General features: G+C 45.8%; 1 protein-coding gene across 2 annotated transcripts; it reads left to right on the top strand.

Annotated features, from left to right (window-relative positions):
* The first annotated feature begins 412 nt into the window (after nucleotides 1-412).
* Nucleotides 413-22074, top strand: Hmgcs2 (3-hydroxy-3-methylglutaryl-CoA synthase 2). 2 transcript variants are annotated; one of them, XM_021632351.2, is made up of 10 exons: nucleotides 413-571; nucleotides 11807-12261; nucleotides 14772-14897; nucleotides 15477-15641; nucleotides 15889-16054; nucleotides 16876-17046; nucleotides 19135-19241; nucleotides 19637-19762; nucleotides 20149-20260; nucleotides 21626-22074. In XM_021632351.2, the coding sequence occupies exons 1-9, from the start codon at nucleotides 468-470 to the stop codon at nucleotides 20253-20255; spliced, it is 1527 nt and encodes a 508-aa protein (XP_021488026.1). In that variant the 5' UTR covers nucleotides 413-467; the 3' UTR covers nucleotides 20256-20260; nucleotides 21626-22074. The 2 variants fall into 2 exon arrangements, with proteins under 2 accessions (XP_021488026.1, XP_060248996.1); XM_060393013.1 differs by having other exon boundaries at nucleotides 21616-22074.
* Nucleotides 22075-23818: the final 1744 nt, after the last annotated feature.

The following is a 23818-nucleotide window of genomic DNA, read 5'->3' as shown; positions in this document are numbered from 1 at the left end:
TAATAATAATAATAGTAAAGGTCACTCTTTGGTTTTGAAAGCTGTTTCTTAGAAAATGATAAGAATAACATGGGACAGCACAGAGAGGGTTAGGAATCAGATGCTAAGTCACCCAGCAGGGGAGCCAGGGGTCTGGGGAGACCATTTGGGTGACTGTTGGATGTGTTAGAAGGAGCATGCAAGCTTCCATGGCTGGGCAAAAATAAGGCTGAGTCTCTGAGCCAGCCAGCTAGATGCCAGCCAGGAGCAGGGCAGCTACGTACATGTTACAGATGATGTTTTTCTTTGACTTGCTCATGTTCTGGGACCTTTGGCCCAGTTTTCCTGAAGCAGGCAGAGGCCTCGATAAGCTGAGGCGGGGCTTCCTCGGAGGCTGGAGTCCTAGAGACTTATAAAGCCCAACCCACAACCACTGGGCATCTCTCCCGGGGCCTGTGGACTGCTGGCTTTGTGTTGATACCCTAGAGATGCAGCGGCTTTTGGCTCCAGCAAGGCGAGTCCTGCAGGTGAAGAGAGTGATGCAGGAAACTTCGCTCCCGCCTGCTCACCTGTTCTCAGCAACCCACCAGAGGTGAGTCACCTGCTTTGAGGGTCTCTATAGGGTCACCCTCAGACAAGCACCACAGGCATCAGGAAGAGCAGGCAGAGGACCTGTCAGAGAACTCATTAGAAAAGCTGGTGAGGCTTGTGCTCAGTTATAAGCAAACAAGTTAGTTTCAAAGGGTCTCCATTGCCTCTCTTCTGGACAGGCCTGCCAACTGTGGAGCTGGGAGTGTCTAAGCTCCTAGTTCTCACTCTTGCTAGTGCAGCAACCCTTTAATAACATGCCACGGTGACCCTCAACCACAGCATACTGCGTCACAACTGTCATTTGGCTACTATTATGAGCAGTAATGTGCTTGGCATGCAGGATATATTTTTGTTGATACAAATTGACCCAAGGGGTCGTGCCCCACAGGTTGAGAACCATCGCTCTAAGCCTAAGTCTCTGATGCACCCTGCGTAGGGAGAGGCTTTCTTTCCTCAGCCAGCTGCGGGAGGAGGCGGACCTTGGAACCCTGCACCTGCAGTGTTAGTTCAGGGGCTCCCTTCAGTGCACTGCGGCAGGCCTAGCATGGGCCAAAAGGAAAACGCTGTGTTTCTCCACACTTCAGTTTCATGAGATGAAATAGAGAAATGGCGTGTGTGTCTCTGTGTTGTATGTGGAGGGTGTGGGAGATACATGTGTTTCTGCAAGAAGAACACGCATGCCTCCTTTCTCCGTAAACACCCTCCAGTCTGGTCCAAGAGCTTGTGGCTTCCCACAACCGATGGATCACATCTGTGCTTCTTCAGGCTCCCAGCCGCCTGTGTGTTATTTCCCCCTTTGCTCATTGTCCACTGAGCTCGGAGTCCTAAGGCTGCTTTTCCACTTAGACCCAGGAATACTGACTATTTAGGAAAACATTTTGCTGTTGTGTCTTCCCTTGCCTTCTCTCCTGGAAGCCTGGGTGTAGGTGTGGAGGGGAAAGGGAAGTGTCCTTTAACCTCTTTATTTTCTCCATGAGCCACCCCACTTTCCCACCCATTGCAAAACCACTGCATTTTAATAGACTATCCCAGCTTAAAAATCTAACTTGTTTCTGCCTTTGTGAGGAGGTGGTGGGCATAGCTTACTTGTTTCAAGGCTGCACAGGGGTGACCATTTCCTACTTGTCTTCCCCTCCCCCCCCTTTGAGACAAGGCCTCTCTGTATAATCTTGGCTGACGTAGAACTCACTGTGTAGACAGGCTGGACTTGAGCTCATAAAAATCCAGTAGCCTCTGCCTCCAGAGCACTGGGGTTATGGGTATGTACCACCATACCTGGCACAAAGGTTCCCTAAGTAACAGTAGGCCACTACCCAAGAGGCAAGCCTCCACTCTCACCAACAATCTGTGACTTCTTTGGTTCGTGCCCTGGAATCCTTATTCATATTTCCGTTCTGATGCCCTCATGGTTAACCCCAGATCCTAAATTGCTAATGTTATTTACCGGTCACCTTTGCTCTAGGCCAGTGGTTCCCAACCTTCCTAATGCCGGGACCCTTTAATACAGTCCCTGGTGTTGTGGTGACCCCCAACCATAAAGTTATTTTATTGCTACCTTGTAACTGTAATTTTGTTACTGTTGAGGATCATAATGCAAAGATCTGATATGTGAGATGGGGTAAGAAACACTACTCTAAAGGTCTACCTCTGTAATGCAACCCACAGCAGCTAAGTCCACCCCAGAATGGCCATCATCTGCTTCCCTGGGGCTCAGTGCTTCTCACCTATAACCTCCCTGCTTCCCTGGCTTTCCCACGTACCCCCACTAAGGCTACTGCCCCCTCACAAACCTTCACTGACAGAAAATCTTGAGCTGTCACTCAATATTGACCTCAGGGTCTGGCAAGCTGGTTCGTCAGGTTAAGGCGCTAGCTGCCAAACCTGAGGACTTCAATTCAATCTCCGGAATGTACACGGTAGGTGAGGACACAGTCCTGAAATTTGTCTTCGGACCGCCACCCGTGTGCTGTGGCATCCTTGCTTAAAAGTAAGGTGTGTCTCAACCTTACTTAAAAAGATACAGACAAACACCTCAAATTCAGCCTCTCCCATGAAGCCCAGAGAGTATGTGCTTTCCTTGCACTTCGTGAATTTGCCTGTATCCCTTTGGAGATGTGCCTCACCCCAGTCTTTGTAGTTGAGCTATGTACACATTCATCTTCCTCATGCCCATCAAGGACACTGAGAGCCCTGCCCTCTTCTCTGTGGAACTCCACACAACAGCACCCTTCTCTGCACGACGCCCAGCATGGGATAGTTAGCCATGAACCCACAGGGAAGCAGGCAGGATGGGGTGAAGGAATAAGGGCATGGGATAGAGCCTTGAGCGTGGCAGCAAAAAGTAGCTGGTTTAAATTAAAGGCAGTGATCATCGCTTGGAGGAAGGTTGGGATGAAAAGGGGACCCTTAACCAAGTACCTGGGTGCTCCTGGAAGGAAGCCTTTGTGCGGGGTTTGTCTTCAAGGCTCTGAAATCCACATCCAGAAAGTCTCTAACAAGACAATAAGGAGAGTTACTGATTCCCTGAACTTCTCCCTGAATCTTGTCTTTCTAGGTGGGAAGACAGAGAGGGAGGCAGCCCAGAGGAGGCAGAGAGAGACATGAACATGTGGGAAAGCCTCCAAGCTGGCAGCTCCAAACACTAGCTAACCATTAGCTCTTGGGCCTGGGGATTCTCCCCATAAATATTTGAAAGTTCAAACTCCAGGTATTTGGAAGGCACCAAATAAATGTTAGTTCCCACCCTCTCTAGTCATAGGCTGATGAGGACAGACGGCTCTGCTTCTGTAGCCTATGACCATAGGATGTGCTTTTGTCTCACAGGGACCCTTAAAAGCAACTCTCCAGGCAGGAGAATTGCTGAGCTCCAGAGGGACAAGTCAGGAGAAGCACTCAATATGAGCCTTAGCCTCCGTGGTACAGAGAGCTTTGAAAGCCAGGTGCCCAAGGCAACAAGTAGACAGAGTGTTTCTAATACAAGTAATGCCGGGGAGTTACTGAGCCATCATTTCCCCAGTGTTTATGGTAAAGGAAGTCACTCATTTCAGACACTTTCTTATGGCACAGGTAGGAGGGGGGCTTGAAGCTGGGAGGGAAAACTGCCGGCTTTCACCAGAGGAGTTGGAAATCTGAAGTGAAGGGAAGTGGAGAGACAAAGGAAAGAAAGACATTCTCTCTTCCCTCTTCCCACTGATGCCCGTTTTCTCCGGTCTCTGTTTGGAATGGCAGTTTCGCTCCTCTGTGCTCCCTCAGGTTAGTCTGCCCCACTGCACAAGGAGCTATAAAATGCTTGCCACTTTGTGGACACAAAGGGTGTCTGTCTTATTCTGCGGTGAGTCAGCTCTGCACGGGGAGTGTCCGATAAATATGGAAAGTCCCAATCAGAAGAAAGCAGACGGAATGGAAGATATCGAAAAACTCCCTTCAAAAGTAGGAAAATGACCCGAGATGCTGGTGTGCATTTGAAATCCCAGCATTCAGGAGGCTGAGGCAGGAAGATCGTTAGTTCAAGGCCAGCTGGGCTACACAGTGAGCTTGTGCCTTAACATGAAACAAATACAGCAACAAGTGGGGAAAGGGTTGGTTTGTTCTGGTGTAGCAAAAAGAAATGAGAGGGACAGATAAGGACGGGCACAATGTAAAGATGAGTTGAGATTTCTAAATAATCCCAAGGGCTTACAGCACATGCAGAAATAAAGCATAAGGACAGTAACTATTCAGGAGGATGGAGAAGTGAACAGCTCACCTACAAAAAGGCTTTGCACCTTTCTGAAGGTAGCAGGGTGTATTTTAATGGACATACAGTAACTATCTATACTTGCAGGGTATGGTGTAACAGTTAAAGGACATATACACCATGCAATGACCAGATCAGGGCAATTGGCTTACTTATCCTCACACACACCTTAACCATATCTTTGTGTTGGGAGCGTTCAAAATCTTACTTACTAGCTACCTTAAAATACTCAATTGTTGTTGATTGTAAAGATCCTGCTGTGTCATGGGGCATTGAAAGCCGCTTCTCCTGACTGTGGATGTGGTTCAGCGTGTCTGCCTCAACTGTCCTGCATTCATCCCTAGCGCCATAGAAAACAAAGCAAAAACAAACAACAAACAAACAAAAATAAAAATTTAGTTCTCCCTGCAGTTGTACCCCTGTACACACACCAGCCATCCTCTCTCTGCCTCTTTTTTTCCTTACTCCTTTTCATGGCTTTTGTATCACTGTTCTAGTGTATACTCTTTTGAGATCAATCTTTTAGCTACCGCCTGTGAGCAAGAACATGCGATCTCTGTCTTTCTGTGCCTAACATATATCTCATCCATGTTGCTGCCATGACAGAATTTAATCTTCATGGATAAATAATGCTCCACCATGCACATAGGTCACAGTTTGTGCGCACATTCACCTGTCAGTGGACGGCACAAAGGATTCTCTCTCAGGGTGATTGTAAATAATGTTGCAATAAGTGTGCAACATTCACACTTACCTGCAGAACATGCACGATGCCTGTTCAGTTCAGTTTCTTTGGGCATGTACCCAGTATTGAGACTCGTGGATCATATGGTGGTTCTGCTCTGCTTTTTGGTGGCACAACTGTACTGTTTCCGTGTGGCTGGGCCAGTTTACATCCCCATTGTCTTTGTATGAAAGATTTTTTTCTTTTGAAAACTTGTGTGTGAATGTGAGCATGTGTGTGCTGGTGTGTGTACCATGGTGTATGTGTGGAGGTCAGAGGACAACTCTCAGGGGTCCCCTACCATTGGGTTACTGAGACTCAGCACAGGGCGTCAGGCTTGGCAGCTGGAACACAGGCAGCTCTCCCCAGTGAACCTTCTGTGTCTCCAGCCCTCACAGCTCCCTCTCTCTGCAGCCTCACTGCGTCCAGTACCTACTTATGCAGCCACCTAACTGTGGTGAGCTTGTCCTCAGGCCTCTGCCCTGCATTGCCTTGCTGATGTGTGATGTTTAGTGTGTTTGTACATGTTTTCCATGTGTACACTCATTCGGGTGTTGGCACGTTTTAAAGCAGGAACGTTTGGGTTTTTTATTGTCAAGTTGTTTCAGTTCAGGATACTCTCAGTACCCTGAGAGTCATTCCCTTCAAGTGAACAGACTGCAAATGTTTTCTCCCACTAGTGGTTGTCTCTTCATCTTCATCTCACTCCCTTTGTTGTTCAGAAGTATTTTCAGTGTTAAATAATCATATTTGCCTTGCTTGGGGATGGGGAGGGTCTTAAAAAGTGTGTTTGAAGGGCTACTGAGATTATTCAGCGGGTAAAGGCACTTGCTGATACGTCTGTTGACCCGAGTTCAATTCCCAGAACTTATGTTGGGCAGGAGAGGACTGACACCCGCAGTTATCCTTTGACCATTACACACATGCTATCACTCTCTCACACAGACGTAGAAGTAAGTACGTAAATATCAAAGAAGGGAAACTGAGGTGGAGGATCATGTATTTGAGGTTGACCTAAGCTACACAGTGAATGCCAGTCCAGGCTACACAGTGCAATGTCTCAAACAAATCAAATCAAAACAAGATGACTCTTTGCCAAGATTAATCTTCTAGTAGAGTCATGATTCTAAGTTCTGCCTTCAGGTCTTTTACGCATTTTGAGTGGATTTTTGTAGAGCGAAGGACAGGGTCCAGTTTCTGCTGTGTGTGGATACCTGGTTCTCTCAGAATCACACACTGAGAAGGTTCATTTCTTCGACGTGTGCTCTTGATGCATTTTTAAATAAATAAATAAATAAATAAATAAATAAATAAATAAATAAATCAGCTGGCTGCGAACATTTGAGCTTATTGCTGAGTTCTTTATTCTTCTCTATTGATCCGTATGTCTGGTTTTTATTTTGGAGCTATGTGGTTTGAGTTATTATAGTTTTGTAGTACGTTGCTGCTTTGTTTGAGAAGGGCTCTGCTGTGTAGAACAGGCTGATCTGGAACTTGCTAGGTGACCTAGGCTGGTTTCCTCCTGCCTGAGCCTCCCAAGTATTTGGATCCTGGGCGCACATCTCTGCCCAGGTTTGTACCTTTTGAAGTCAAGTATCTTAATGGATCTGGCATCTTCATTCTTTTTTTTTTTTTTTTATAAAGTTTGTCTTGGCTCTTCAGCATCACTGATTCCAAGATTGTTTTTCCCTCCATTTGTGTAGAATGTCAATGACGTCTCAATAGATATTCTGCTGAATCTATAGTAGGTCATACTGGGTAAGGAGGCATTATTTTTTTCTTTCTTTTCTTTTTTTTTCTTTTTTTTAGAAATGTATGAGTGTCAGAGTTTAAGTGCTCACATGTGTGTATGGGAGTAGTGTATGTGTGTGTGGTGTGTTTGTGTGTGTATAAATGGACCTCCTAAGGAGGCCAGAGGTCAACACATGCGGTCATCCTCAACCTCTCTCTGCCTTATCTTTTTTTCATTTTTTTAATTATTTTTTACACTTTATTCACTTTGTATCCCCCCCATAAGCCCCTCCCTCCTCCCCTCCTGACCTCCCCTTCCTCCCCCTTCTTCATGCATGCCCCTCCCCAAGTCCACTGATAGGGGAGGTCCTCCTCTCCTTCCATCTGATCTTAGTCTATCAGATCATATCTGGAGTGGCTGCATTGTCATCTTCTGTGGCCTGGTAAGACTGCTCTCCCCTCAGGGGGAGGTGATTAAAGAGCAGGACTATCAGATTGTGTTCTCCGCCTTATTTTTAAAACAGAATCTTTCACTGAGCCTGGGGCTTCATGATTGGCTAGACTTCTGGGTGGTGAGCATCAGTGCTGCTCCTGTACCCAACGTTCCAGGATTTTCTTGATTAATTAAGCTAAAGACCTAAGGGTTTGATTTATCATTTCAAGGCTTACCTCCGTTTCATTGTTCCTTCTGTTGTTTTATTCTCTACTTTGTTTTATTTTTTGCTCTGCTGTTTGTTATTTCTTTCCTTCTCTTACTTTTCTAGTTCCCTGCATTGCATCATGAAGTTGATCATTCACAATCTATTTACTTGACGTAGGTATGTTGCCCTAAGCTCCCTTCTAAGGGTCAGTTTTGTTGTAGCTCATAGGTTTTGGTATGTATCAGTGTCATTTGCATTAAGATTGTTGTACAGCAGCTATTAGGTGGAATGGACTGTTAACCGCTCTTCAATTTGCTTGGTTTATAGTAATGATGAACTGTATTGTTTCCTTGTTGCCTTTCTGTCTCAATGATCTGTCTATTGATGAAAGCGGTGGCGGTATAGGCCCTGATTGTTACTGAATTAAAATCTGTTTTTCCAGTTATATCTGTGGTCTTGCTTTACATAATTCATTTTCTTGCATTAAGTGTATACATATTTACAATTTTTCCTCTTGTTGAATTGATCCATTTATCATTAGGTGGTGACTTTCTTCATCCCTTTCTACAGACTTTAATTATTATCTGTTTTATGTGACATAAGTGTAAGTGTTTCTGCTTGCGTTGGGGTTCTTCTTCTGTGTCTTTTTCCATCCTGTCACAGTTGGTTTATGTGTGTTTTCAATGGTGAAATAAGTTTATTGTAGAGAGCGTATCACCGGGACTTGGGATTAGTTCATTCAGGCAATCTATAGCTTTTGAATATGAGTGTTTTTCTATTACATGTTTTGCTGGTCATTTGTATGACCTGTGTTTCTTTCTTTTCTTTTTTTTTTTTTTTTTTTTGTTCATTGCTGTGGTTTAATGGTTTTTCTATTCTGATAGTTTTCTTTTTTCTCTTTGTGTGTCTGCTCTGCTAATTAAGTTCTACATTTCCAGATGTCTTCATAATGAAATTATCTTTTGTCACCTCAGTGTAGAAGTCCTGTAAGCATCTTTTTAAAAGTATTTTGTCAGTGATGAATTCCCTGCTTTTTCTTATCTTGGACTTTATTTCTTTGTCACCACTGAAGGATAGCTTTGCTCGGTATAATATTCTTTGTTGGTAACACTTTTCTTTCAGAATTTGGAATATATCACCCTATTCTCTACTGTCCTGTATGGTTTCTATTGAGACCTGCCATTGGTATACTAAAGATTTCCTTATGTATAACTTGATATATTTCTTTTGTTGTTTTTAAATTTTCTATCTTGTATTTATTTATTATTTATGTTGTGCACGTGTGTATGTGGTTATGTCTGTGTGTGGGTGGAGGTCAGAGCACAGTGTGCAGGACTTGTTTCTCTCTTTCCACTTATGTAGATTTTAGGTATTGAACTCAGGTTTGACAGCAAGTACCCCTACTGTTGAGCCATCTCACAAGGCCTCTCTTGTACTTTTAACAGGCTCTAATATGTCAAGAGGGTCTTTCTCAGCTGGATCTGTTAGAGTTTATTGAGCTTCTCAGACATAAATATCTGTATCTTTCCCAAGGTTTTTAAAGTCTTTGGCAGCTATTTTGTTGACTGTGTTTACTATGTCTTTCTTAAGTTGTTCTTCTAAAACAAAGTGCAAAATCTTAACTCAGTTATGCTTTGCATAAGCTTCATGGGCTTTCTTCATGCATTTTCATTTTTCTTTATTTTTTTTACATTGGGTTATTTTAAAAAGCATGAACTCTTTATGCTCATAAACTTTCTCTTCTGCCTGCTCACTGGTATTTCATTGGCATTTGTTACGTTCTTTATCTTCAAGAATTTTGCTTAGGTCTTTTAGGCTCTGTATCTTCTTGTTAAATGTCTCATTCACATCATCTACTAGTTCTTAATTTCATTGGATTGTCTGTTTGCATTGTTTTATAACTTTAAACATTTCTTAAAAATCAGGCAATTCACTGATTTCCTTTCCATTAGTGAGATGTGTCTGATGCTAGAGTGTAGCTTTAGAGGTGTCATATTACCTTGTTTTTCTTGTATGTAGTGACTGACATTTGTGCATTTTCAGAGAGTCAGTTTCCCTCTCCCAATTTTATAGACTGGCTTTTACAGTAAAAGGCTTTCTCCAGATGATACATGGCATGGCAACTAATTCTGAGAGGCTGCAGAAGGATGTCCAGGCCCACTTAGAGTCTTAGGGATAGCGTCTATGAACTAAGATACTTAGGGAGAGAAGCCATGGTGGGTGAGCCATGCAGGTGACTGCTTATTGTCTGATTTCCATGTGCTTCCTGAGCAATAGAAAATGGGCCCCTGCAAACCAAATTGTTCAACATCAGCTTCCCAGATGCTTTCCAGCGGTGTGGGAAGGTAAGCATAGGCACCTGTGTATTTCACAGAAGTGGATTGGCTGATCTGATAGAGCAGTTACCTGGTTTGTTCACAGACTCTAAAGTGGGTAGAGTCCCAAGCTGGCCCTGTGAAGCAGGAGTGGAGTGGGAAGGGCACAGTGTGGATTCGGCTCTTTTTTAGAGTGATTTGGTGGTGCAGTAAACACGAAGTTACCCAAACCTGACCTGGGAGCTGCAAAGGCTATAGACCCTCCACCAGCAAGGAGCATAGTGTGATAAAGGACTACTGGTTACCTTTTCCTTACTGAGCAAAACTCTTCTTGGTTCATCCTTGATCTTGAGAAAGAGGAGGGGAGGAGGGTAAATGCTAGTGCCTTCTTTCTGAGGTCGTCATATATTCCCATGTTCTTCAATATTTTTTCTACATCCCGCTTTACTGCAGCATGAAAGCATGCTGATGAAAGAGTTGTTTTCCCTGTTACAGAAGGAAGAACTCTAGACACTGCTCATCAGCCATCTTCCTGACATCACCTTCTTAGTATAAATAGCAATGTATTTAGTTTATGATAAACTATTCCTATTGTAACTTCTAGAGTCATCACTAAAAAGCAACGGGGGAACAAGAGTAAGGGCTAATAAATATTAAAACAAAACTAGCAAATATTTACTTAATTGAAAAAAATTTTGGAAAGAGGAAATAAAGGGTGAGGGAACATATAAGCAAATAAAAACAAATAGGTGATAGACTCCCTTAAAACTATATCAGTAATTACAATAAATACAAACAGACTAAATACTCCAATAAAAACGCTACTCTTGTCAGGCTTGTTAAAAAAATTTCAAAGACTTTATTATATGAAACTTATAAAAGATAAATATTGCCAGTTGTGATGGTACACACCTGCTGTCTTAGTGTTCTAGTCCTGTGAAGGGAAACCATGACCACAGCAACTCTTATAAAACAAAGCATTTACTTTGGGCTGGATGACACTTTTGGCGATTTAGTCCATCATCGTGGTGGGGAACACGGCAGCACACAGGCAGACACACATGGGGCTGAAGAAGTACCTGAGAGTTCTATACATGGATCCACAGGCATCAGGAAAAGAGAGACTGTAGGACTGGCGCGGGCCCGAAGCTTGGTGAGGAAGTCCCCAGTGACTTCCTCCAACAAAGCCACACCACCTAATCCTCAAGTAGTTCCACTCCCTAATGATTAAGCTTTCAAATGCATGAGCCTATGGAGGCCAATCTCATTCAGGCCACCACCCCAATACTCAGGAGGTAGAGTCAGGGAAATCCAGAATTCCAAGCTATCCTGGGGTAAAATAAGAGATCCTGACTCACAATCTGAAATCCAAACCAACAACAAAAGACACACAGGTAAACAAAGTTAGACAAAACAAAGCAAAACAAAAAAACTCTTACAAGTTAAAATGATAAGCAGAGAAAAGGTATAAAGGCTTTTATATCAGTTACTTTTCCTTTTGTTATGACAAGGTGCCCTACCAAAAGCAATTTAAGGGAAGAAACATTTATTTGGGTTCACAGTTCTAGGGTTCAGTTCACCATGCTGGGGAAGTCACAGTGACAGGACTTGAAGCAGTCAGGAGATTGAGGACAATGAGTTGTTATGCTCAGCTAGCTTCTTCCTCTTTGCATAGCCCAGGACCAAGCCAGGGAAAGTTGCCCCACTCCTCTATCTCAAACCAATCAAGGAAATCCCTCATAGGCTTGCTTACATGCTAACCTAATCTCAAAGATCCCTCACAGGTGTGTCTGGAGTCTCCTAGGTGATTACAGATTTTAGCAAATTGACTATCAACACTAATATCACCCTCTGAGAGTCTGGACAGTACTTGTATTATCATACAAAGAGTGATCACAACACTTGTGTTACTAGGAAAGTAGACTTTATGAGTAAAAGGGTCAATTCAATAGATAGAGCTACTAAAATTTCACTCACTTGATGACACACATTTAAAACAAACTAAAACATAAATGAAATGATTGCCACATTGTTTTTTTAAGCAACTGCCAAAAATTTAATGGATTTACAACTGTTACTTTAATCACAGGTTTTCTACAATCCCTCCTACTCCTCTGGCCAAAACAGATACTTGGCCAAAAGATGTGGGCATCCTGGCCCTGGAGGTCTACTTCCCAGCCCAATATGTGGACCAAACTGACCTGGAGAAGTTTAACAACGTAGAAGCAGGGAAGTATACAGTGGGCTTGGGCCAGACCCGTATGGGCTTTTGTTCGGTCCAGGAGGACATCAACTCACTGTGCCTGACAGTGGTGCAGAGGCTGATGGAGCGCACAAAGCTGCCGTGGGATGCTGTGGGCCGCCTGGAAGTGGGCACCGAGACCATCATTGACAAGTCCAAGGCTGTCAAAACAGTGCTCATGGAACTCTTCCAGGATTCAGGCAACACTGACATTGAAGGCATAGACACCACCAATGCCTGCTATGGTGGCACTGCCTCCCTCTTCAATGCTGCCAACTGGATGGAGTCCAGCTACTGGGATGGTATGTGTTTCCAGGGCATTGCAGAAGTATGGTTCTTGGAGACTGAATTCTGTGTTTTGCCTCTCAGCTCTTCAGTGGGCTTCATACCGGGAGGGGAAAGGCAATTTATCCATACAGATGCTACTGTCACCGAACAAAAACAGTGACAATAGCCATGAAGATAAGTACAGATTCATGTAGCTGGTGAGGTAACATGTTCATGTAGCCATTCATTTATTCTGTGCAATATCCTGTGGTGAGAATTCTGCACCTGATTATAGATGAGAAATATTGAAATATTTGAAATATTTGGTCTTACTTCTTCAGTTCCTTGTCTTGCAGCTCTGACAAACCCCTGACAAAAGAAACTTAAGGAAGGAAAGAAGAAAGAAAGAGTTCGATTTGGCTCACAGTTTGTGGGTACACAGTCCATCATGATGAGGAAGTTATGGTTGCAGGAGTTGGAAAAAGCTGGTCACAGGGCATCCCCAGTCAGGAAGGAGAGAGAGATGAATGCTTTTGTTTTGGCCCTCTTTCTCCTTTTTGTTCAGTTGAGGACCTCAGCCTATGGGATGATGTCACTCACTTTTGGAGTGCTTCTTGTACTTCAATTAACCTAAATGACAAAATCCCTCATGATAGCCCAGTGGTTTGTTTTCATGTTGATGACAAATTTCATCCAGGTGGCACAATTAAGACTAAATATCACATTGACACAGTGAGTGAGTCCAGCACACCTCTCTGTGCTTAGTTCTCTTAATCACCTCCTAAGTCTCTGAGACAATGATGTATGTTTCTATAGCAGGGGTGGACACTGGCCAAAATGGGCTGAGGGAAGCACAGGGTGGACCATGAACCTATTATCTTCTCCAGAACCTGCTCCTGGATGTTGACTTTCGCTTAACATATTAGCATTGCTTTGTATCTTCCTTACATCCTTCCCTGGGGATACAATGGTGGGATAACTCCTGTCAGGAGGGCAAGGAAGAGTCCAAAAGAAAGAATGTGAGGGTTGGATAACTAATCTAACTCAGGAATGTCACTGTCTTAGTCAGTTTTCTACTGCTGTGAAGAGACACCATGACCACAGCTACTCTTATAAAGCATTTATTTTGGGGCTGGCTTACAGTTTCAGAGGTTCAATCCAGTTGGATCCTTAAGACCACGGCAGCATGCAGGCAGTCAGGGTGCTGGAGGAGTAGCTGAGAGTTCTACACGCAGATACAGGAAGCAGGCAGCAGGAAGAGAGAGACATAGGGCCTGGCTTGGGCTTTTGAAACCTCAAGGCCCAACCCCAGTGACAAACTTCCTCCAACAAGGCCACTCCTCCTGATCCTTCTAAATAGTGCCACTCCCCAGTGACTAAGCATTCAAATGCATGAGCCTATGGGGGCCATTCTCATTCAAACTGCCACATTAGTCTCCCTCTGAGTTCTTGTTTATCTCGGGACCTTGGTTGTCTCTATTTCCTGAGTCTGAAACTAGGCCAGAAAGCCTTAAAATCCATAGTGAATACTAATTACAAAATTAATTTTAAGGTTCTAATGTTGGCCATGGATCTTGGGAAATATATTGCCCAACATTCTTTCCTTTAAGTAAAGGGACTAGGTCTGCAGAAACAACTCAATGGTTTAACATGCAGTGCAAGCATGAGGACCAGAGTTTGGGCCCCACATCCCAAGCCAAAGCTGGGTGGGCATGGAGACCCACCTATAATCCCAAAGCTGGGAAAGCAGAGGTAGGGGGTCCTTGAGGGAAGCTGATCAGCTAACTTAACCAAGATGGCGAGCTTCAGGTTCAGTGAGAGCCCTTGCCTGAATAGACAGCAATCCAGGGGGATGCTAGCATCCGTCTCAAGCCTCCACATGCAAGCAGCATATACACTGTGCACCCACACACACATGCAAACATATGTACACACATGCACTCGTGCCCCCCCACAGGTTTAACAAAATTAGCTTTATAACTGATGCCATAATCTGCATTCAATTCTTCCTCTTCCCTTAACCTTTGCCTTTCTTGTTCTCCTTACTGCATGTTATTATTGCCTTCATGCACATTTGTGTGCATATATACCAGGCACACACGTGGTACAGATACATGCATGCAGGAAAAACACTTGCCACCATGCCTGACCTCAGTTCCATCACCAGAGCCCCTGTGGGGGAGACCTGACTCCCACAAGGTGCTCTCTGCTTCCACATGTGTTGCACTCTCTTGTGTGCATGCAAACATACACATATTGAAAAAAAATTCATGAAAATTAAATGTAATTTGTATGTGTGGTTCTGAGGGAGCGGGCATTCCATAGCTAGACTGTGGGGACAATGAGCTTTTGATTTATATTTCAGATACAAATGGACCATGGGTTTTCACCAGAGTTTATGTGTAGTTTATTTTATTTTATTTTTATGTATTGATAGTTCCGTCTATTTCCAGTATGTAAAACTGTGCTCGGCACGCAGCGGGCCTTCACTCTACTCTAGGTTTGGCAGTGATGTCATGACTAACTGTCTTGTCTGTCTCTGCAGGTCGTTACGCCCTGGTGGTCTGTGGGGACATTGCGGTCTACCCAAATGGTAATGCCCGGCCCACAGGTGGTGCCGGGGCTGTGGCAATGCTGATCGGGCCCAAGGCCCCACTAATCCTGGAGCAAGGTTTGTGATAAACATCACCAAAAGGCTGTGCCCATATCTGCCACATCATAGATCTGACTGTGTGAGGTGCAGCCGTGTCCTAGCTCTGGCTGTGTGCAGCGCAACCAGGCAATCTGTCCCAATGCTAAAGTGTTTGTTTTACATGCTACTCGGGGCTGGGGGGATGGTGGCACTAGCCTGGGGAGGAGCTGCTTAGGGGTAAGAGAGAAGCCAGAACTGGTGCTTTCCTCATGCGCTAGGAGAATGGTGCATGGAGCGGATGTGGCAGGTGCGGGTCAGGAATCTTAGGGAATCATGTGGAACTAACAGTGAAAGAAGAAATCAGGACATGAAGTGAGGCGTGGAGAATTCTGCCTTCTAGCCTAGGCTTCCAGAAGCTCACAAAGGTATGGAGAGAGAAATATTAATCTTACTCCTCCAAAACCAATAATAATCTTCGACTCCTTTTGACCATGCGAGGGTGCTGGAAAGGCTCCGTCTCAGGCATAGGTGACAAAACAGAGCCAGAAATCTCTCTTCCTTTCTGCTTGAGGCAGCCTGTCTAAAGCAGTCTCTGGAGCCTTCTGTGTGCCTTTCCAGGCCTGAGGGGAACCCACATGGAGAATGCATACGACTTCTACAAACCAAACTTGGCCTCAGAGTATCCGCTGGTGGACGGGAAGCTCTCCATCCAGTGCTACATGCGGGCCTTGGATCGATGCTACGCAACCTACCGCAAGAAAATCCAAAACCAGTGGAAGCAAGGTCTGGGGCTGGAAGCCCGGGGGGGGGGGTCTCCGCTCACATGGCCACGAGTTTTCCTTTCCTTCCCTGTACGGCATCTTAGTAATACCTGTGGAATGAATGTGGATGAATGAGACAGCCTTCCATGTGTGTGCTGGAAATAGGAACTATCTCTCTGGGAAGCTGAGGCCCTGGGCATCATTAAATCTGGGAGAGTGGATCTCACAGTAGCTCATATCACCCCTCAGCTTCACGCTCTCTTTTCCAGCTGGAAACAACCAGCCTTTCACCCTCGATGATGTTCAATATATGATCTTCCATACACCCTTCTGCAAGATGGTCCAGAAATCCCTGGCTCGGCTGATGTTCAGTGACTTCCTGTCGTCCAGCAGTGACAAACAGAACGATTTGTACAAGGGGCTGGAGGCTTTTAGGTGGGTCTTATTTCATCAGACTTTAGGCTTGTGGAGGGTATGCAAGGAGGAGGGTCCCTCACACCTTGGGTAGAGACTCCCCTCCTCTGAGGCAGATGGCAGCCCTCCAATACAACAGAAAGATGTCAAGCCCTTCTGTCAACAGAGGGATGGGATGGACCAGGCCTGCATAGGGGCTGTCTGTGTATTAGGTGAGGAAAGGAAGGTAAACAGAAAGAACGGAAGGTAAGCAGAGCATGCAATATCTGATTTTCAGATTTTTAATGGTCTCTGAAAGTGTAGATAGGTGCCACAATAAAAGTGTATGTAAAATGCTCTCTCAAAATGACAGGTGTCTTAGCAGGGTCTCCACTGCTGTCATTACCATGACCACGGTAACTCTTATAAAGGGAAACATTTCATTGGGGCTGGCTTACAATTTCACAGGTTTAGTCCATTATCATCATGGCGGGAAGCATGGCAGACATGGTGCTGGAGGAGCCAAGAGTTCTACGTCTTAACCCGCAGGCAGCAGCAGGAGACTGTGTGTTCCACAGAGTGTGACCTGAGCATATAAGAGACCTCAGAGCCCACCCCCACAGTGACACACTTCCACCAACAAGGCCACGTCTCCTCATAGTGCCACGCCCTACGGGCCAAACATTCACACACACGAGTCTATGGGAACCATACCTATCCAAACCACAACAGGACTATTAAAATGCTCTCTTCAAATGTTTAAATAACGTAATAAAAAAAGCACTCCGGAAGCAATCGCCTGCTATGTTCCCGGGCCTCTTCTCTTGGCATCTCCCACGCGAACGTCTTGCTTTGCCTCACAGGGGTCTAAAGCTGGAAGAAACCTACACCAACAAGGATGTAGACAAGGCTCTTTTGAAGGCCTCCCTGGACACATTCAACAAGAAAACCAAGGCTTCCCTTTACCTCTCCACGAACAACGGGAACATGTACACGTCATCCCTCTATGGGTGCCTGGCTTCACTGCTCGCCCAGTGAGTATGAGCGGAAAGGCCAGCCACGTTTGGCTCCTCTGCTGGTTGAAACTTTAGGTTTGTTGAGAGGTAGACTTTCACAATAAGGGAAGGAAGGAGGGTGGATAGAAAGATTTCAGCTCGCTTCAGAGGTCGTAGGAGACAGATTTGCTAGCCGTGTTGAACTTCTCCAGCGTGAAGACGTCAGGGAACGTGCAAGGCCCACCCGGGTAGTAAGAAAACAGAACCTGTGGCGTATATAAAAATCTCTAGACTTAACATGGCATGGTGGATGTTAGAGGCTAGCTTTGGATCCCATAACAGGGTTCAAGCCTACACCATGTATCTTGAAAAATTACTCCCCAGGCTGGGGACATGGTTCAGTGGTTAAGAGCACTGGGCTGCCCTTCCAGAGGACCCGAGTTCAATTCCCAGCACCCACATGGCAGCTTACAACTGTCTGTGAACTCCAGTTCAAGGGCAATCTGACATCCTCACACAGACATGAATGCAGACAAAACATTAATGTACATTAAAAAAAAAATTAAAAAAAGAAATACTACTCCCTAGTATTCATTTGTAAAATATCTACATAATGCCTGCTTTCTATCATGTTTTTATTGTTAGGTTATAGCATGTAATTTATTTACATCAATCCACCCTCCATCACCCACTGCAACTCCTCCTAGACTACCATTTAGCATTTCTTTTTTTAAATTTAAATAAACCCCTGAGTCCAACTAGTGCTTCCCATATGTATGGGTATAGGGACATCCACTGGATCATGAACAACCTACTGTGAGTCACACTCTTGAAGAAAGACTCCCCTCCTTCTGCAGCCAGCTGCTGCCAGCAGCTTCTCTGTTGATGGTGAAGCATCACAAGCCCTTTCTCTGCCCATGCAGAAATTTTGATTGGCTTGCCCTTATGTAGGCAACCAGAGCTGCTGAGAGCTCATGAGAGCAAAGGCCATGTCCAGGAGAGACTATTTTGCAGCAGTCCGCCCTGATTTCTGGGTCTTACAGTCTTTCTTCCCCCTCTTCTGTGATGCTCCCTGGGCCTTGGGTGGGAGTGTGTGATATAGATGCATTCTTACTGGTGCAATAGTGACACAGATGCTATTGGAGTAACCAACAGCTTTCTAATAGGACTTAAGGCCAGCTTCATAGAGGGAACTAAGCCCTGGTATTGTAAACCTTACCAAGAACATATGGCTGGGTAGGTCATAGGCCCTCTCACTTTGCTAAGAGAACCTCTCACTTTGCTAAGTAGGCACAGTATCAAAGTGCCTTCTAAATACCTGTCCTTATTCTCCTAGATTAGTGTATCTCTCACACCTGATCAGAGAAGCTTCTTTTTGTAATGGATTGTGATCAAAACAGAGATTAACAGCTGGTCCAAAGACAGAGACTAATTGACTATGGAATGTTTTCCAGTTTTCATGATTGTCTGAAAAAAAAATTAGTGCTCAGAAAGTTCTCAAATGCTATGACTTTTACTGAATTTCCTCTTCCATGGTGTCTATAAGGAAATACTGCATATTGTATAGAAAAGATACTTTGAGGTGAACTTGAGCAAAATTACTGATGGGGAATGCTCAGAAAGCTGAGTCATAGCTTTGTGTCCCAGCAAAGGCCTGCAATCCCAGAACTTTGGTGGCTGAGGACTGCAGAGTTTAAGGCCAGCCCGAGCCATATGTAGGTACATAGGTATCTCTCTCTCTCACACACACACAAACACACACATACACACACAAGCTGAACCATTGTGGTAAACTTGGGAACCTCAAGGGCAAGTACACTAGTCATCTCTTCTTGGCTCCATCTGAAAGCAGCTGCCCTCACAGTTCTGCCTTCATGTTTTGGACTGTGTCTGCCCTCCTTTTGGCGAGACTTCTTACTTCTGGTCCTGTGTCTGGATTCCACCTATCTTTGGGTTCTACCAAAGGTCCCTCTTTGTGCAGAGTACACGGAGTACATTTCTAGTCGCATAAGGTGGGCAGATGAGATGAGATTCAACTAACACAGAGAGGCTTTATCTGAAATACAGAATACAGTGCTGATGCGGCTATGTTTTTCTGTTTGGTTTGGTTTTGTTTTTTTCCTGCAGCCACTCTGCCCAGGAACTGGCTGGCTCCAGGATTGGTGCCTTTTCCTACGGCTCAGGCTTAGCAGCCAGTTTCTTTTCGTTTCGAGTCTCCAAGGATGCTTCTCCAGGTGAGCCTCAGGTCCTCCCGAACAAGTGCCCCCGGTGAAAGAAGCCACCTTGTGCTTCACGTTGGCCGAGGTAGCTGTCTTGGCAGAGCTAAACTGCGACTAACAGCAAAGGAAACTCCTGCACAAGGTTGTACATGTGAGCACTTCCTCAGCTGTCGCAAAGGTAGATTCTAGGAAACCAGTTAGATAAGGCGAGAGGCAATAGTTTGGTTTAGCTGCCTAAAGAGAGGTTGGTGGAGCTGAGCTATCCAGTAAGTATCTGTTGATTGTTGTACGATGACTGTGATCAAGATGAGGCATCTAAGGGCCATGCGGGGTCAACCTACAGACCCTGCCTATGAGCATCAGTGATAACGACCACAGGAAGGCTTAACAACCTTGCTTCTGCCTCCCAGGTTCCCCTCTGGAGAAGCTGGTGTCTAGTGTGTCAGATCTGCCCAAACGTCTAGACTCTCGGAGGCGCATGTCCCCTGAGGAATTCACAGAAATAATGAACCAAAGAGAGCAATTCTACCACAAGGGTAAGAAAAGGAACAAAGGAAAGGAAGAGAGAAGAAAGCACTTCACCCCAGATCCCATGCCAGTACCTGGAGCTAGGGGTTCTTCAGACATCTGGAATGTAATGGGGCAGGGTCACAATTTTTATGGATATGACTGAAGGGTTTGTGAGGAGAGAACTTGACCAACTGAGCCTTCTCCATAGTTCCTTGGATAGCAGGCAGGCAGGTCTCAAGTACCTGGCCCAAGATGGCAGCATCTCTGGTTCTCCTTCCGTTTATATACCCCTACTTCTGTATGGCACAGAACCTGTGATTCACAGGCCCTGTAGGCATTCTCATTACTGTGGCCTCCCCTGCACACCCATGGCCTGCTTTGTGGGTACTATCTCTTTTTCCTTGTCCCACAGTGAACTTCTCTCCACCTGGCGACACAAGCAACCTCTTCCCGGGTACTTGGTACCTTGAAAGAGTAGATGAGATGCATCGCAGAAAGTACGCCCGGCGCCCCATCTAACAGAGGTGAGTGAGCTTGTAGGGCTGGAGGCACGAAGGCCTGCCATCTTCCTCTGGGTAGCAGAGGCAGTGCTGAGTCTGCGGTCATGTCAGATGCGGCCATAGCTTAGGAAAAGGTCACAGGGAGTTAGAGACTGTGAGCTCCAGAGCATGAGTGGGAGGGAATCATTGTCTTGGAAAGCTGGACTCTAACTTGTGCATACTCAAGCCTCCTAGAAGATTGAGGGAAGCTAAGAACCCATGAGAAAAAGTAGACAGCTGCAGAAATTCTGTGGCATATTGTTCCAAAACAATGAGATTGGTGACAAAGATCAACAGCTGCAGCAGAGCTGTGCCCTTGGGAGCTGGGAGGCAATGCCTAAGGCAGCTGGGTGGTTTGAGTTCCTTGGCTGGAGGGAGCTTTAGGATGGGCGGTGGCAATGTGGCAATTCTCATCTCACAAGATTCCTCCCGGGGAGAGGAAACAAAAGGATCCCTTACAGCATTTCTCTAAGGAAAATTGAGGGTCCAGACTCACAAGCTTGTAATTCATGAAAGTGGATGTCTGCCCAATAGATAAGCACAACGGAAGTGCAAGAAGCAAATTCTTTTATAGTCTACAAATCTCAATACAGTCCCTGTGCTGTTTTAGTAAACGAATGAGGAAGGATAAAAAGTGTGGCCAAGGCAGGATACAGGACAGAAGGAAAGATGTCCACAAACAAAGGAGAGGTACAGGCAGAGTATAGGACAGGGGACTAACCACTGTCCCCAACCAATGAAGCACTCTCAGGCCCCCTTTGTGAGGCTGCTCAGTGCTGGAGCCAAGATGCAGGGGAGAGGAAAAGCAGTGAGACTTGATAGGCCAAGGATGAGGGAATGAGGCTCAGGAGGCCTGGGTCAGTAAACAGGCTCCTAAGACTTCAGTCTTACCAGGAAATGTGCTCAAGATATGGTTGTCGGGGTAGGTTAGCCACAAAGAAGCAGATATTAAGGCCGTCGGGCTAGGTGAGTCAGGAGATGTAGAGAAAGAATGGGTTGGGCGTGACAGCTCACACCCCTAATGGCTGCACTGAGAAAGCTGAGGCAGGAGAAGCACATTTGAGGCCAGCCTGCTTACAGAGTGAGTTCTAGGCCAGCCAGGAGCACAGAGGGAGACCCTGTCTTAACAAACCAAACCAAAACAACAACAACAACAAAAAACCAGGGGATTTTTGAAAGACAGTTTCCAGTTCCAGACCTTTCCTTCCTAAGAGCCTGGACAGCATCATGCCACGAAGAGGCAACAGGGCTCCTGAGCGGCTCTCACTGAATCATGCAGTGATATGGGCTGGAGAGCCCAGGGCGAGGGGTGATTGAACATCTGTCTTTCCTCTCTCCGGATCCACGCAGCAGTTCCCTGGGAAAGAGCGTGAGCAGAGCTGCCGCCTGCCCAAACAGCACCTGCTTAAAATTCCACCCCTGGCAGTAAAGAATGAATACACGGTATCCCCATAGGATCTGCTCTGCTGTGAAGAATCCCCCTCAGTGAAGGACCTCCCTCCATGGCTCCTTCCTGATTCCCCCTGATGCGATCACTGCCACAGGCTCAGGCTGCTGTGGACCAGAGCGCCACTGTGAAGAGGGAGATAGAAGAAAGGGGGAATGTCTGACCAGCAGGGAGACAGATCAGCCATCTTCCCCCACACCCAGACAGTCCTACCATTTGTTACAGCTTTATTATCAGACTTCAGGGCTGTTCTACTCTGTTTGTTTGCTAAACTTCCCTGAGAATTTCTAAATTTTGTATTTTGTTCTAAAATAATATATGGCAATTAAAAGGAGAGAAGAAATGACTTGAATTTCTAGAAGCCAAGACCTACTCAGAGGGCTGGGCACTCACTTCATCACCTCACCTCTTCTACAAAGGCTAATTCACCACAATTCTGTCCAGTTCTGCCAAGTGCTATGGCAAACACAAGGCAAATAAAGACTGACACAGAACACCCCCCTTCTTCCTTCTCTGTCCCACTGATACCGTTTCTTGGCAGAGCCAGCAAGTGCTGAGTAAATCAAACCCCCGCCCTTGGCATAGGTGCCCAGTGCTTTGCAGCCCAAACCCACACGGTTGGCCAAGTACGGTCAAGCACAACTGAAAGACTCAGTGCCCGGGAAGCTGAGACGGGGCTGGATTCAAGGCCGCCAGGGTTATGCCAGAAGACCTTATTAAAGCAGAGTAAAGCCAGGTGATGGTGGTGCACGCTCATAATCACAGCACGTGGGAGGCAGAAGCAGGTGGATACATGTGAGCTCAAGGCCAGCCTCATCTACAGAGGGCATACCATGACAGCCAGGGCTACACAGAAAAACCCGGTCTCAAAAACCAAAAAACATAAATGAAGGGATGAGGCGGAGGTAGAACACTCTCTGCCTTAGGTGAAGAGAGCATAGCTTTTCCTCCTAAAACAGTGGTTTAGAGCTGTGAGCACTGAGCACCAGGAGAGAGGAGGGAGGAGGCCGGGGAAGAAGAGAAAGGACAAGGGGCTGTAGTCCTTCATTTTCTTTTAGAATAAAAGCTTTGGTGAGAGGTTCTGTTGAAGGAAGGCTTCTGGCTGGGCCTCAGGGACATATCACACCACCACCAGTAAACCTGGGCAAGGCCCTGCACCAGCCTACCCCAGCTGCAGGCCTCTTCACCATGCATGGTAGCTTGGTGAGGCCAGAATCACTTAGGACCATGTTCCCTGCAGTGATGTCTGTCTGCACGGAAGAGAAGCCAGTGTTTCCCCTGTTCAAGACAGGACACAGTGTGTGTGAGGAGCTCTCTGCAGGGCCTTGGCAGCCAGGACGGTCCTTCTCTGTGCCCCAGTGTTGAGCCCCTCTACCAGGGGTCATATGGATGCAAGTAGGAATGATCTCAAAATGACAGTGTGGGGGTGGGAAGATAGCTCAGTGAGTTAAGGCACCTGCTGCAAATCCTGACCCGAGCTCCATCTCTGGGACCCACGTGGTAAGAGAGAACCAGTTCCTCCAAGTGTCCTCGCATTATCAAACTTGGAGTCACCGTTTATCCTATAAGAAATCCAGTTGGATACATGTGTGCCTGGACAGGCATAAGGCCTACTCCCCAATGAAACGTAATTTAAAATTGTGTCAAGGTGCTCGTCAAGTCAGTGACTGCTCTCACCACACAGCTGCTGAAGGCCCAAGCTCCAGCTACCAGCAGAACACACCAGTCAGCAGTAACCCCCCCCCCATGTCCCTGGCTCCAGGTGGCCTTCCTTTCATCACTTTGGGATGCTCTTCATTCAAATTGACAGTCCGAAGCAGGGCAGTGGTGGCACACGCCTTTGATCAATCCCAGCACTTGGGAGGCAGAGGCAGGTCTATCTCTGTGAGTTCGAGGCCAGCCTGGTCTACACACAGGGCGAGTTCCAGGACAGCCATGGTTACGCAGAGAAACAACACAGCAAAAAAACAGACTGACAGTCCAGAGTCAGTTCTGTAATGCCATTCCAACATTTGCCCTGACTCCCAGGCAGTATATTCAAGAGAGAAACTCCACTCTGAAGTTATAGGGAGTAAACACCACGAGGCAGAATATCA

The sequence above is a fragment of the Meriones unguiculatus genome, chromosome 10 (genome assembly GCF_030254825.1).
Source record: "Meriones unguiculatus strain TT.TT164.6M chromosome 10, Bangor_MerUng_6.1, whole genome shotgun sequence".
In the NCBI taxonomy this organism is placed as follows: domain Eukaryota; kingdom Metazoa; phylum Chordata; class Mammalia; order Rodentia; family Muridae; genus Meriones; species Meriones unguiculatus.
This window is presented reverse-complemented; position numbering and strand designations above follow the sequence as displayed.